Source organism: Oryzias latipes, chromosome 7 (assembly GCF_053564925.1).
Source record: "Oryzias latipes strain Hd-rR chromosome 7, Olatipes_Hd-rR_3.1".
NCBI classification, from domain to species: Eukaryota; Metazoa; Chordata; class Actinopteri; order Beloniformes; family Adrianichthyidae; genus Oryzias; species Oryzias latipes.
In genome coordinates, this window is record NC_136243.1 from 36,671,326 (window position 1) to 36,688,387 (window position 17,062).

Sequence of the window (17,062 nt, forward strand, 5' to 3'; positions counted from 1 at the left end):
GCTGTGAACGTACAGAGCAGTTCAGGTCAGTGAGGGCTTGTGGGAGAACGAGTAGGCAGACGTGAGGAACCGGAATGTCAGCTTAGACCTCTCCAGCCCCTTCCCCTGATCAGGAAACAGTTGTCTTGCAGGAATAGACGAGATCTGACCAGAACTTGCTGTCTTCTGGTTCCTCAGGGCCTCTGAGACTCGGGAGCGGGCGTACGAGCATGGCGCCTATGGCCATCACGAGCGTCCTGGGAGCAGCTTTGACCGTCAGCGGCACTACGACAGTGATTATTACCCCCGAGAGCGAACTCTGAGTGCTGCGGGGAGTGCGTCCTCCTGTGGAGGTGCAGCGGCCGCGGCTGGAGCTGCTGGACCCGGAACTGCTTCTGCAGGGGGTGGCGCAGGAAGCAGTGGATCAGCGGGGGCAACAGCAGGAGGAAGCTCGGTGTGCAATGCGGCCGGCTTCTACCGCTCCCACAGCCGGAGCCCCTGCCGCTTTGAGACACCCGAGCCTCGGTTCGAACCTCGCACCAGAGAGCCCTTCACCACGGCCGGTGGGGTTCACAGGGACCTGTATCGGGAGGACAGAGGGCGGCGCGGGGAGAGGTCCTATCGCCACAGTCACAGTCGGTCTCCACACTCCACGCATTCACGGAACCCGTCTCCTCAAAGGCTGGTGATCCAGGCGCCCCGCCCCGCACGCTCCCCCAGCGGATCCGGATCTCACAGCCGCTCCTCCAGCTCAGACTCCGTCAGCAGCTCCTCCAGCAGCACCAGCGGAAGGTAGGGGCTCCTCTGAGCTTTCTGCACTCCGTCATGATGCTCCCACCTCTGTGCCTCAGAGAACAATACCCCTGCAGCAAAAACACACCTGAGACAGAAACACACCTGCAGAAGAAACACACCTGAGACAGAAACACACCTGAGACAAAAACACACCTGAGACAGAAACACACCTGCAAAAGAAACACACCTGAGACAGGAACACACCTGCAGCAAAAACACACCTGAGACAGAAACACACCTGAGACAGAAACACACCTGAGACAGAAACACACCTGAGACAGAAACACACCTGAGACAGGAACACACCTGAGCCAGAAACACACCTGCAAAAAAAAAACACACGAGACAGAAACACACCTGCAAAAGAAACACACCTGAGACAGGAACACACCTGCAGCAGAAACACACCTGAGACAGAAACACACCTGCAAAAGAAACACACCTGAGACAGGAACACACCTGCAGCAAAAACACACATAAGACAGAAAAACACCTGCAGAAGAAACACACCTGAGACAGAAACACACCTGCAGAAGAAACACACCTCAGTCAGAAACACACCTGCAGCAAAAACACACCGGAGACAGAAACACACCTGCAGAAGAAACACACCTGAGACAGAAACACACCTGCAGAAGAAACACACCTCAGTCAGAAACACACCTGCAGCAAAAACACACATAAGACAGAAACACACCTCAGAATGAAACACACCTGCAGCAAAAACACACCTGAGACAGAAACACACCTGGGACAAAAACACACCTGAGACAGAAACACACTTGCAACAAAAACACACCTCAGACAGAAACACACCTGAGACAGAAACACACCTCAGAATGAAACACACCTGCAGCAAAAACACACTTGCAGCAAAAACACACCTGAGACAGAAACACACCTGAGACAGAAACACACATGAGACAGAAACACACTTGCAGCAGAAACACACCTGAGACACAAACACACCTGCAAAAGAAACACACCTGAGACACAAACACACATAAGACAGGAACACACATAAGACAGAAACACACCTGCAGAAGAAACAAACCTGAGACAGAAACACACCTGCAGCAAAAACACACATAAGACAGAAAAACACCTGCAAAAGAAACACACATGAGACAGAAACACACCTGCAAAAGAAACACACTTGAGACAGAAACACACCTGCAAAAGAAACACACCTGAAACAGGAACACACCTGCAGCAGAAACACACCTGCAAAAGAAACACACCTTAGACAGAAACACACCTGCAGAAGAAACACACCTGAGACAGAAACACACCTGAGACAGAAACACACCTGCAAAAGAAACACACCTGCAAAAGAAACACACTTGAGACAAGAACACACCGAGACAGAAACACACCTGAGACAGGAACACACCTGAGACAGAAACACACCTGCAGCCAAAATACACATAAGACAGAAACACACCTGAGACAGAAACACACCTGAGACAGAAACACACCTGCAAAAGAAACACACCTGCAAAAGAAACACACTTGAGACAAGAACACACCCGAGACAGAAACACACCTGAGACAGGAACACACCTGAGACAGAAACACACCTGAGACAGAAACACACCTGCAAAAGAAACACACTTGAGACAGAAAGACACCTGCAAAAGAAACACACCTGAAACAGGAACACACCTGCAGCAGAAACACACCTGCAAAAGAAACACACCTTAGACAGAAAAACACCTGCAAAAGAAACACACATGAGACAGAAACACACCTGCAGAAGAAACACACCTGCAGAATAAACACACCTGAGACAGAAACACACCTGAGACAGAAACACACCTGCAAAAGAAACACACCTGAGAAAGAAACACACCTGCAAAAGAAACACACCTCAGACAGAAACACACCTGACACAGAAACACACCTGGGACAGAAACACACCTGCAAAAGAAACACACTTGAGACAGAAACACACCTGCAAAAGAAACACACCTGAAACAGGAACACACCTGCAGCAGAAACACACCTGCAAAAGAAACACACCTTAGACAGAAACACACCTGCAGAAGAAACACACCTGAGACAGAAACACACCTGATACAGAAACACACCTGCAAAAGAAACACACCTGCAAAAGAAACACACCTGCAGAAGAAACACACCTGAGACAGAAACACACCTGAGACAGAAACACACCTGCAGCCAAAATACACATAAGACAGAAACACACCTGAGACAGAAACACACCTGCAAAAGAAACACACCTGCAAAAGAAACACACTTGAGACAAGAACACACCCGAGACAGAAACACACCTGAGACAGGAACACACCTGAGACAGAAACACACCTGCAGAATAAACACACCTGAGACAGAAACACACCTGAGACAGAAACATACCTGAGACAGGAATACATCTGAGACAGAAACACACCTGCAGAAGAAACACACCTGCAGAATAAACACACCTGCAGAATAAACACACCTGAGACAGAAACACACCTGCAGAATAAACACACTTGAGACAGAAACACACCTGAGACAGAAACACACCTGCAGCAGATACACACCTGAGACAGAAACACACCTGAGTCAGAAATACACCTGAGACAGGAACACACCTTCAGCAGAAACACACCTGAGACAGAAACACACCTGAGACAGGAACACACATGAGACAGAAACACACCTGCAGAAGAAACACACCTGAGACAGAAACACACCTGCAGCAAAAACACACATAAGACAGAAACACACCTGAGACAGGAACACACCTGCAGCAGAAACACACCTGAGACAGAAACACACCTGCAAAAGAAACACACCTCAGACAGAAACACACCTGACACAGAAACACACCTGAGACAGGAACACACCTGCAGCAGAAACACACCTGACAGAAACACACCTGCAAAAGAAACACACTTGAGACAGAAACACACCTGCAAAAGAAACACACCTGAGACACAAACACACCTGAGACACAAACACACCCGAGACAGAAACACACCTAAGACAGGAACACACATGAGACAGAAACACACCTGCAGCAAAAACACACCTGAGACAGAAACACACCTGAGACAGAAACACACCTGCAAAAGAAACACACCTGCAAAAGAAACAAACTTGAGACAAGAACACACCCGAGACAGAAACACATCTGAGACAGGAACACACCCGAGACAGAAACACACTTGAGACAAGAACACACCCGAGACAGAAACACACCTGACACAGAAACACACCTGCAAAAGAAACACACTTGAGACAGAAACACACCTGCAAAAGAAACACACCTGAGACAGGAAAACACCTGCAGCAGAAACACACCTGACAGAAACACACCTGCAAAAGAAACACACCTGAGACACAAACACACCTGAGACACAAACACACCCGAGACACAAACACACCTGAGACACAAACACACCCGAGACAGAAACACACCTAAGACAGGAACACACATGAGACAGAAACACACCTGCAGCAAAAACACACCTGAGACAGAAACACACCTGCAGAAGAAACACACCTGGGACAAGAACACACCCGAGACAGAAACACACCTGAGACAGGAACACATCCGAGACAGAAACACACCTGAGACAGGAACACACCTGAGACAGAAACACACCTGCAGCCAAAATACACATAAGACAGAAACACACCTGCAGCAAAAACACACCTGAGACAGAAACACACCTGAGACAGAAACACACCTGAGACAGAAACACACCTGAGACAGAAACACACCTGAGACAGGAATACATCTGAGACAGAAACACACCTGCAGAAGAAACACACTTGAGACAGAAACACACCTGAGACAGGAACACACCTGCAGCAGAAACACACCTGAGACAGAAACACACCTGAGTCAGAAACACACCTGAGACAGAAACACACCTGCAAACACACCTTGTTTTTTTTTTTTTTTTTTTTTTTTTTATCTTTTTGTCTTGTTATTTCAATCTATTTCCTTATTCAGTTATGTTTATTTATTCATACAGCTACCTTACACTTACCTTCTTTTATATTATTTATCCCTTTATTATTTATCCTTCTACCTTGCTAGTTTGCACGAGAGCACAAGTAACCGAAGTCAAATTCCCTGTACATGCGCTGTACTTGGCAAATAAAGTGATTCTGATTCTGATTCTGAAAAGAAACACACCTGAGACCGGAACACACCTGAGACAGGAACACACCCGAGACAGGAACACACATGAGACAGAAACACACCTGCAGAAGAAACACACCTGAGACAGAAACACACCTGCAGCAAAAACACACATAAGACAAAAACACACCTGAGACAGGAACACACCTGCAGTAGAAACACACCTGAGAGAGAAACACACCTGCAAAAGAAACACACCTGAGACACAAACACACCTGAGACACAAACACACCCGAGACAGAAACACACCCGAGACAGAAACACACCTGAGACACAAACACACCTGCAGAAGAAACACACCTGAGACAGAAACACACCTGCAAAAGAAACACACCTGCAAAAGAAACACACTTGAGACAAGAACACACCCGAGACAGAAACACACCTGAGACAGGAACACACATGAGACAGAAACACACCTGCAGCAAAAACACACCTGAGACAGAAACACACCTGAGACAGAAACACACCTGCAAAAGAAACACACCTGCAAAAGAAACAAACTTGAGACAAGAACACACCCGAGACAGAAACACATCTGAGACAGGAACACACCCGAGACAGAAACACACTTGAGACAAGAACACACCCGAGACAGAAACACACCTGACACAGAAACACACCTGCAAAAGAAACACACTTGAGACAGAAACACACCTGCAAAAGAAACACACCTGAGACAGGAAAACACCTGCAGCAGAAACACACCTGACAGAAACACACCTGCAAAAGAAACACACCTGAGACACAAACACACCTGAGACACAAACACACCCGAGACACAAACACACCTGAGACACAAACACACCCGAGACAGAAACACACCTAAGACAGGAACACACATGAGACAGAAACACACCTGCAGCAAAAACACACCTGAGACAGAAACACACCTGCAGAAGAAACACACCTGAGACAAGAACACACCCGAGACAGAAACACACCTGAGACAGGAACACATCCGAGACAGAAACACACCTGAGACAGGAACACACCTGAGACAGAAACACACCTGCAGCCAAAATACACATAAGACAGAAACACACCTGCAGCAAAAACACACCTGAGACAGAAACACACCTGAGACAGAAACACACCTGAGACAGAAACACACCTGAGACAGAAACACACCTGAGACAGGAATACATCTGAGACAGAAACACACCTGCAGAAGAAACACACTTGAGACAGAAACACACCTGAGACAGGAACACACCTGCAGCAGAAACACACCTGAGACAGAAACACACCTGAGTCAGAAACACACCTGAGACAGAAACACACCTGCAAACACACCTTGTTTTTTTTTTTTTTTTTTTTTTTTTTTTTTTTATCTTTTTGTCTTGTTATTTCAATCTATTTCCTTATTCAGTTATGTTTATTTATTCATACAGCTACCTTACACTTACCTTCTTTTATATTATTTATCCCTTTATTATTTATCCTTCTACCTTGCTAGTTTGCACGAGAGCACAAGTAACCGAAGTCAAATTCCCTGTACATGCGCTGTACTTGGCAAATAAAGTGATTCTGATTCTGATTCTGAAAAGAAACACACCTGAGACCGGAACACACCTGAGACAGGAACACACCCGAGACAGGAACACACATGAGACAGAAACACACCTGCAGAAGAAACACACCTGAGACAGAAACACACCTGCAGCAAAAACACACATAAGACAAAAACACACCTGAGACAGGAACACACCTGCAGTAGAAACACACCTGAGAGAGAAACACACCTGCAAAAGAAACACACCTGAGACACAAACACACCTAAGACACAAACACACCCGAGACAGAAACACACCCGAGACAGAAACACACCTGAGACACAAACACACCTGCAGAAGAAACACACCTGAGACAGAAACACACCTGCAAAAGAAACACACCTGCAAAAGAAACACACTTGAGACAAGAACACACCCGAGACAGAAACACACCTGAGACAGGAACACACCTGAGACAGAAACACACCTGCAGCCAAAATACACATAAGACAGAAACACACATAAGACAGAAACACACCTGCAGCAAAAACACACCTGAGACAGAAACACACCTGCAGAAGAAACACACCTCAGTCAGAAACACACCTGCAGCAAAAACACACCTGAGACAGAAACATACCTCAGACAGAAACACACCTGAGACAGAAACACACTCGAGACAGAAACACACCTGAGACAGAAACACACCTGCAGCAAAAACACACCTGACACAGAAACATACCTCAGACAGAAACACACCTGAGACAGAAACACACCTGAGACTGAAACACACCTCAGACAGAAACACACCTGAGACAGAAACACACCTGAGACTGAAACACACCTGAGACAGAAACACACCTGCAGAATAAACAAACCTGAGACAGAAACACACCTGAGACAGAAACACACCTTCAGCCAAAATACACATAAGACAGAAACACACCTGAGACAGAAACACACCTGAGACTGAAACACACCTGAGACAGAAACACACCTGCAGAATAAACAAACCTGAGACAGAAACACACCTGAGACAGAAACACACCTTCAGCCAAAATACACATAAGACAGAAACATACCTCAGACAGAAACACACCTGAGACAGAAACACACTCGAGACAGAAACACACCTGGGACAGAAACACACCTGCAGCAAAAACACACCTGACACAGAAACATACCTCAGACAGAAACACACCTGAGACAGAAACACACCTGAGACTGAAACACACCTGAGACAGAAACACACCTGCAGAATAAACAAACCTGAGACAGAAACACACATAAGACAGAAAAACACCTGCAGCAAAAACACACATAAGACAGAAACACACCTGAGACAGAAACACACCTGCAGAATAAACAAACCTGAGACAGAAACACACCTGCAGCAAAAACACACATAAGACAGAAACACACCTGAGACAGAAATACACCTGAGACAGAAACACACCTGAGACAGAAACACACCTGAGACAGGAATACATCTGAGACAGAAACACACCTGAGACAGAAACGCACCTGAGACAGAAACACACCTGCAAAAGAAACACACCTGAGACACAAACACACCTGAGACACAAACACACCCGAGACAGAAACACACCTAAGACAGGAACACACATGAGACAGAAACACACCTGCAGCAAAAACACACCTGAGAAAGAAACACACCTGCAGCAAAAACACACCTGAGACAGAAACACACCTGAGACAGAAACACACCTGAGACAGAAACACACCTGAGACAGAAACACACCTGAGACAGGAATACATCTGAGACAGAAACACACCTGCAGAAGAAACACACCTGCAGAAGAAACACACTTGAGACAGAAACACACCTGAGACAGGAACACACCTGCAGCAGAAACACACCTGAGACAAAAACACACCTGAGTCAGAAACACAGCTGAGACAGAAACACACCTGCAAAAGAAACACACCTGAGACAGAAACACACCTGAGACCGGAACACACCTGAGACAGGAACACACCCGAGACAGGAACACACCTGAGACAGAAACACACCTGCAGCAAAAACACACATAAGACAGAAACACACCTGAGACAGGAACACACCTGCAGTAGAAACACACCTGAGAGAGAAACACACCTGCAAAAGAAACACACCTGCAAAAGAAACACACCTGAGACAGAAACACACCTGCAGCAAAAACACACCTGAGACAGAAACACACCTGCAAAAGAAACACACTTGAGACAGAAACACACCTGCAAAAGAAACACACCTGAGACAGGAACACACCTGCAGCAGAAACACACCTGACAGAAACACACCTGAGACAGAAACACACCTGCAAAAGAAACACACCTGAGACAGAAACACACCTGCAGCCAAAATACACATAAGACAGAAACACACATAAGACAGAAACACACCTGCAGCAAAAACACACCTGAGACAGAAACACACCTGCAGAATAAACACACCTGAGACAGAAACACACCTGAGACAGGAATACATCTGAGACAGAAACACACCTGCAGAAGAAACACACCTCCAGAATAAACACACCTGAGACAGAAACACACCTGAGACAGAAACACACCTGAGACAGAAACACACCTGCAAAAGAAACACACCTGAGACAGGAACACACCTGCAGCAGAAACACACCTGAGACAGAAACACACCTGAGTCAGAAACACACCTGAGACAGGAACACACCTTCAGCAGAAACACACCTGAGACAGAAACACACCTGAGACAGGAACACACCTGAGACAGGAATACATCTGAGACAGAAACACACCTGCAGAAGAAACACACCTGACAGAAACACACCTGCAAAAGAAACACACTTGAGACAGAAACACACCTGCAAAAGAAACACACCTGCAAAAGAAACACACCTGAGACAGAAACACACCTGCAGAAGAAACACACCTCAGTCAGAAACACACCTGCAGCAAAAACACACCTGAGTCAGAAACACACCTGAGACAGGAACACACCTTCAGCAGAAACACACCTGAGACAGAAACACACCTGAGACAGAAACACACTCGAGACAGAAACACACCTGAGACAGAAACACACCTGCAGCAGAAACACACCTGACAGAAACACACCTGCAAAAGAAACACACTTGAGACAGAAACACACCTGCAAAAGAAACACACCTTAGACAGAAACACACCTGCAAAAGAAACACACCTGAGACACAAACACACCTGAGACACAAACACACATGAGACAGAAACACACCTGCAGCAAAAACACACCTGAGACAGAAACACACCTGCAAAAGAAACACACCTGCAAAAGAAACACACTTGAGACAAGAACACACCCGAGACAGAAACACATCTGAGATAGGAACACACCCGAGACAGAAACACACTTGAGACAAGAACACACCCGAGACAGAAACACACCTGACACAGAAACACACCTGCAAAAGAAACACACTTGAGACAGAAACACACCTGCAAAAGAAACACACCTGAGACAGGAACACACCTGCAGCAGAAACACACCTGACAGAAACACACCTGCAAAAGAAACACACCTGAGACACAAACACACCTGAGACACAAACACACCCGAGACACAAACACACCTGAGACACAAACACACCCGAGACAGAAACACACCTAAGACAGGAACACACATGAGACAGAAACACACCTGCAGCAAAAACACACCTGAGACAGAAACACACCTGCAGAAGAAACACACCTGAGACAAGAACACACCCGAGACAGAAACACACCTGAGACAGGAACACACCCGAGACAGAAACACACCTGAGACAGGAACACACCTGAGACAGAAACACACCTGCAGCCAAAATACACATAAGACAGAAACACACATAAGACAGAAACACACCTGCAGCAAAAACACACCTGAGACAGAAACACACCTGAGACAGAAACACACCTGAGACAGAAACACACCTGAGACAGAAACACACCTGAGACAGTAATACATCTGAGACAGAAACACACCTGCAGAAGAAACACACTTGAGACAGAAACACACCTGAGACAGGAACACACCTGCAGCAGAAACACACCTGAGACAGAAACACACCTGAGTCAGAAACACACCTGAGACAGGAACACACATGAGACAGAAACACACCTGCAGAAGAAACACACCTGAGACAGAAACACACCTGCAGCAAAAACACACATAAGACAAAAACACACCTGAGACAGGAACACACCTGCAGTAGAAACACACCTGAGAGAGAAACACACCTGCAAAAGAAACACACCTGAGACACAAACACACCTGAGACACAAACACACCCGAGACAGAAACACACCCGAGACAGAAACACACTTAAGACAGGAACACACATGAGACAGAAACACACCTGCAGCAAAAACACACATAAGACAGAAACACACATAAGACAGAAACACACTTGCAGCAAAAACACACCTGAGACAGAAACACACCTGCAGAAGAAACACACCTGAGACAGAAACACACCTGAGACAGAAACACACCTGCAAAACAAACACACCTGCAAAAGAAACACACTTGAGACAAGCACACACCCGAGACAGAAACACACCTGAGACAGGAACACACCTGAGACAGAAACACACCTGCAGCCAAAATACACATAAGACAGAAACACACATAAGACAGAAACACACCTGCAGCAAAAACACACCTGAGACAGAAACACACCTGAGACAGAAACACACCTGAGACAGAAACACACTCGAGACAGAAACACACCTGAGACAGAAACACACCTGCAGCAAAAACACACCTGAGACAAGAACACACCCGAGACAGAAACACACCTGAGACAGGAACACATCCGAGACAGAAACACACCTGAGACAGGAACACACCTGAGACAGAAACACACCTGCAGCCAAAATACACATAAGACAGAAACACACCTGCAGCAAAAACACACCTGAGACAGAAACACACCTGAGACAGAAACACACCTGAGACAGAAACACACCTGAGACAGAAACACACCTGAGACAGGAATACATCTGAGACAGAAACACACCTGCAGAAGAAACACACTTGAGACAGAAACACACCTGAGACAGGAACACACCTGCAGCAGAAACACACCTGAGACAGAAACACACCTGAGTCAGAAACACACCTGAGACAGAAACACACCTGCAAACACACCTTGTTTTTTTTTTTTTTTTTTTTTATCTTTTTGTCTTGTTATTTCAATCTATTTCCTTATTCAGTTATGTTTATTTATTCATACAGCTACCTTACACTTACCTTCTTTTATATTATTTATCCCTTTATTATTTATCCTTCTACCTTGCTAGTTTGCACGAGAGCACAAGTAACCGAAGTCAAATTCCCTGTACATGCGCTGTACTTGGCAAATAAAGTGATTCTGATTCTGATTCTGAAAAGAAACACACCTGAGACCGGAACACACCTGAGACAGGAACACACCCGAGACAGGAACACACATGAGACAGAAACACACCTGCAGAAGAAACACACCTGAGACAGAAACACACCTGCAGCAAAAACACACATAAGACAGAAACACACCTGAGACAGGAACACACCTGCAGTAGAAACACACCTGAGAGAGAAACACACCTGCAAAAGAAACACACCTGAGACACAAACACACCTGAGACACAAACACACCCGAGACAGAAACACACCCGAGACAGAAACACACCTGAGACACAAACACACCTGCAGAAGAAACACACCTGAGACAGAAACACACCTGAGACAGAAACACACCTGCAAAAGAAACACACCTGCAAAAGAAACACACTTGAGACAAGAACACACCCGAGACAGAAACACACCTGAGACAGGAACACACCTGAGACAGAAACACACCTGCAGCCAAAATACACATAAGACAGAAACACACCTGCAGCAAAAACACACCTGAGACAGAAACACACCTGCAGAAGAAATACACCTCAGTCAGAAACACACCTGCAGCAAAAACACACCTGAGACAGAAACATACCTCAGACAGAAACACACCTGAGACAGAAACACACTCGAGACAGAAACACACCTGAGACAGAAACACACCTGCAGCAAAAACACACATAAGACAAAAACACACCTGAGACAGGAACACACCTGCAGTAGAAACACACCTGAGAGAGAAACACACCTGCAAAAGAAACACACCTGAGACACAAACACACCTGAGACAAAAACACACCCGAGACAGAAACACACCCGAGACAGAAACACACCTGAGACACAAACACACCTGCAGAAGAAACACACCTGAGACAGAAACACACCTGAGACAGAAACACACCTGCAAAAGAAACACACCTGCAAAAGAAACACACTTGAGACAAGAACACACCCGAGACAGAAACACACTTGAGACAGGAACACACCTGAGACAGAAACACACCTGCAGCCAAAATACACATAAGACAGAAACACACATAAGACAGAAACACACCTGCAGCAAAAACACACCTGAGACAGAAACACACCTGCAGAAGAAACACACCTCATTCAGAAACACACCTGCAGCAAAAACACACCTGAGACAGACACATACCTCAGACAGAAACACACCTGAGACAGAAACACACTCGAGACAGAAACACACCTGAGACAGAAACACACCTGCAGCAAAAACACACCTGACACAGAAACATACCTCAGACAGAAACACACCTGAGACAGAAACACACCTGAGACTGAAACACACCTGAGACAGAAACACACCTGCAGAATAAACAAACCTGAGACAGAAACACACCTGAGACAGAAACACACCTTCAGCCAAAATAAACATAAGATAGAAACACACATAAGACAGAAAAACACCTGCAGCAAAAACACACATAAGACAGAAACACACCTGAGACAGAAACACACCTGCAGCAAAAACACACATAAGACAGAAACACACCTGAGACAGAAATACACCTGAGACAGAAACACACCTGAGACAGAAACACACCTGAGACAGGAATACATCTGAGACAGAAACACACCTGAGACAGAAACGCACCTGAGACAGAAACACACCTGCAAAAGAAACACACCTGAAACAGGAACACACCTGCAGCAGAAACACACCTGCAAAAGAAACACACCTTAGACAGAAACACACCTGCAGAAGAAACACACCTGAGACAGAAACACACCTGAGACAGAAACACACCTGCAAAAGAAACACACCTGCAAAAGAAACACACCTGCAAAAGAAACACACTTGAGACAAGAACACACCGAGACAGAAACACACCTGAGACAGGAACACACCTGAGACAGAAACACACCTGCAGCCAAAATACACAGAAGACAGAAACACACCTGAGACAGAAACACACCTGAGACAGAAACACACCTGCAAAAGAAACACACCTGCAAAAGAAACACACTTGAGACAAGAACACACCCGAGACAGAAACACACCTGAGACAGGAACACACCTGAGACAGAAACACACCTGAGACAGAAACACACCTGCAAAAGAAACACACTTGAGACAGAAACACACCTGCAAAAGAAACACACCTGAAACAGGAACACACCTGCAGCAGAAACACACCTGCAAAAGAAACACACTTGAGACAGAAACACACCTGAGACAGAAACACACCTGCAAAAGAAACACACCTGAGAAAGAAACACACCTGCAAAAGAAACACACCTCAGACAGAAACACACCTGACACAGAAACACACCTGAGACAGAAACACACCTGCAAAAGAAACACACTTGAGACAGAAACACACCTGCAAAAGAAACACACCTGAAACAGGAACACACCTGCAGCAGAAACACACCTGCAAAAGAAACACACCTTAGACAGAAACACACCTGCAGAAGAAACACACCTGAGACAGAAACACACCTGAGACAGGAACACACCTGCAGCAGAAACACACCTGAGACAGAAACACACCTGAGTCAGAAACACACCTGAGACAGAAACACACCTGCAAACACACCTTGTTTTTTTTTTTTTTTTTTTTTATCTTTTTGTCTTGTTATTTCAATCTATTTCCTTATTCAGTTATGTTTATTTATTCATACAGCTACCTTACACTTACCTTCTTTTATATTATTTATCCCTTTATTATTTATCCTTCTACCTTGCTAGTTTGCACGAGAGCACAAGTAACCGAAGTCAAATTCCCTGTACATGCGCTGTACTTGGCAAATAAAGTGATTCTGATTCTGATTCTGAAAAGAAACACACCTGAGACCGGAACACACCTGAGACAGGAACACACCCGAGACAGGAACACACATGAGACAGAAACACACCTGCAGAAGAAACACACCTGAGACAGAAACACACCTGCAGCAAAAACACACATAAGACAAAAACACACCTGAGACAGGAACACACCTGCAGTAGAAACACACCTGAGAGAGAAACACACCTGCAAAAGAAACACACCTGAGACACAAACACACCTAAGACACAAACACACCCGAGACAGAAACACACCCGAGACAGAAACACACCTGAGACACAAACACACCTGCAGAAGAAACACACCTGAGACAGAAACACACCTGCAAAAGAAACACACCTGCAAAAGAAACACACTTGAGACAAGAACACACCCGAGACAGAAACACACCTGAGACAGGAACACACCTGAGACAGAAACACACCTGCAGCCAAAATACACATAAGACAGAAACACACATAAGACAGAAACACACCTGCAGCAAAAACACACCTGAGACAGAAACACACCTGCAGAAGAAACACACCTCAGTCAGAAACACACCTGCAGCAAAAACACACCTGAGACAGAAACATACCTCAGACAGAAACACACCTGAGACAGAAACACACTCGAGACAGAAACACACCTGAGACAGAAACACACCTGCAGCAAAAACACACCTGACACAGAAACATACCTCAGACAGAAACACACCTGAGACAGAAACACACCTGAGACTGAAACACACCTCAGACAGAAACACACCTGAGACAGAAACACACCTGAGACTGAAACACACCTGAGACAGAAACACACCTGCAGAATAAACAAACCTGAGACAGAAACACACCTGAGACAGAAACACACCTTCAGCCAAAATACACATAAGACAGAAACACACCTGAGACAGAAACACACCTGAGACTGAAACACACCTGAGACAGAAACACACCTGCAGAATAAACAAACCTGAGACAGAAACACACCTGAGACAGAAACACACCTTCAGCCAAAATACACATAAGACAGAAACATACCTCAGACAGAAACACACCTGAGACAGAAACACACTCGAGACAGAAACACACCTGGGACAGAAACACACCTGCAGCAAAAACACACCTGACACAGAAACATACCTCAGACAGAAACACACCTGAGACAGAAACACACCTGAGACTGAAACACACCTGAGACAGAAACACACCTGCAGAATAAACAAACCTGAGACAGAAACACACATAAGACAGAAAAACACCTGCAGCAAAAACACACATAAGACAGAAACACACCTGAGACAGAAACACACCTGCAGAATAAACAAACCTGAGACAGAAACACACCTGCAGCAAAAACACACATAAGACAGAAACACACCTGAGACAGAAATACACCTGAGACAGAAACACACCTGAGACAGAAACACACCTGAGACAGGAATACATCTGAGACAGAAACACACCTGAGACAGAAACGCACCTGAGACAGAAACACACCTGCAAAAGAAACACACCTGAGACACAAACACACCTGAGACACAAACACACCCGAGACAGAAACACACCTAAGACAGGAACACACATGAGACAGAAACACACCTGCAGCAAAAACACACCTGAGAAAGAAACACACCTGCAGCAAAAACACACCTGAGACAGAAACACACCTGAGACAGAAACACACCTGAGACAGAAACACACCTGAGACAGAAACACACCTGAGACAGGAATACATCTGAGACAGAAACACACCTGCAGAAGAAACACACCTGCAGAAGAAACACACTTGAGACAGAAACACACCTGAGACAGGAACACACCTGCAGCAGAAACACACCTGAGACAAAAACACACCTGAGTCAGAAACACAGCTGAGACAGAAACACACCTGCAAAAGAAACACACCTGAGACAGAAACACACCTGAGACCGGAACACACCTGAGACAGGAACACACCCGAGACAGGAACACACCTGAGACAGAAACACACCTGCAGCAAAAACACACATAAGACAGAAACACACCTGAGACAGGAACACACCTGCAGTAGAAACACACCTGAGAGAGAAACACACCTGCAAAAGAAACACACCTGCAAAAGAAACACACCTGAGACAGAAACACACCTGCAGCAAAAACACACCTGAGACAGAAACACACCTGCAAAAGAAACACACTTGAGACAGAAACACACCTGCAAAAGAAACACACCTGAGACAGGAACACACCTGCAGCAGAAACACACCTGACAGAAACACACCTGAGACAGAAACACACCTGCAAAAGAAACACACCTGAGACAGAAACACACCTGCAGCCAAAATACACATAAGACAGAAACACACATAAGACAGAAACACACCTGCAGCAAAAACACACCTGAGACAGAAACACACCTGCAGAATAAACACACCTGAGACAGAAACACACCTGAGACAGGAATACATCTGAGA

At 45.6% G+C, this 17,062-nt stretch overlaps 1 protein-coding gene and 2 long non-coding RNA genes across 7 annotated transcripts in view; 1 reads left to right on the forward strand and 2 right to left on the reverse strand.

Moving 5' to 3' along the window:
- The window catches only part of spen (spen family transcriptional repressor), a 103,344-nt gene that overhangs the window by 11,768 nt on the left and 74,514 nt on the right, over positions 1-17,062 (forward strand). For all 5 annotated transcript variants that reach the window (XM_078949753.1, XM_078949754.1, XM_078949755.1 and 2 more), the window contains exon 3: positions 178-771. In XM_078949753.1, coding sequence (XP_078805879.1) covers positions 178-771 — 594 coding nt within the window. The remainder of the gene's footprint in view (positions 1-177; positions 772-17,062) is intronic.
- LOC144993868 (uncharacterized) lies at positions 9,026-10,085 on the reverse strand. Its single transcript, XR_013657150.1, has 2 exons — positions 10,023-10,085; positions 9,026-9,633 (listed from the first exon to the last, which is right to left on the reverse strand). It is a non-coding gene; the product is annotated as an uncharacterized LOC144993868 (long non-coding RNA).
- Positions 13,585-16,856, reverse strand: LOC144993865 (uncharacterized). Its single transcript, XR_013657147.1, has 2 exons — positions 16,804-16,856; positions 13,585-13,888 (listed from the first exon to the last, which is right to left on the reverse strand). It is a non-coding gene; the product is annotated as an uncharacterized LOC144993865 (long non-coding RNA).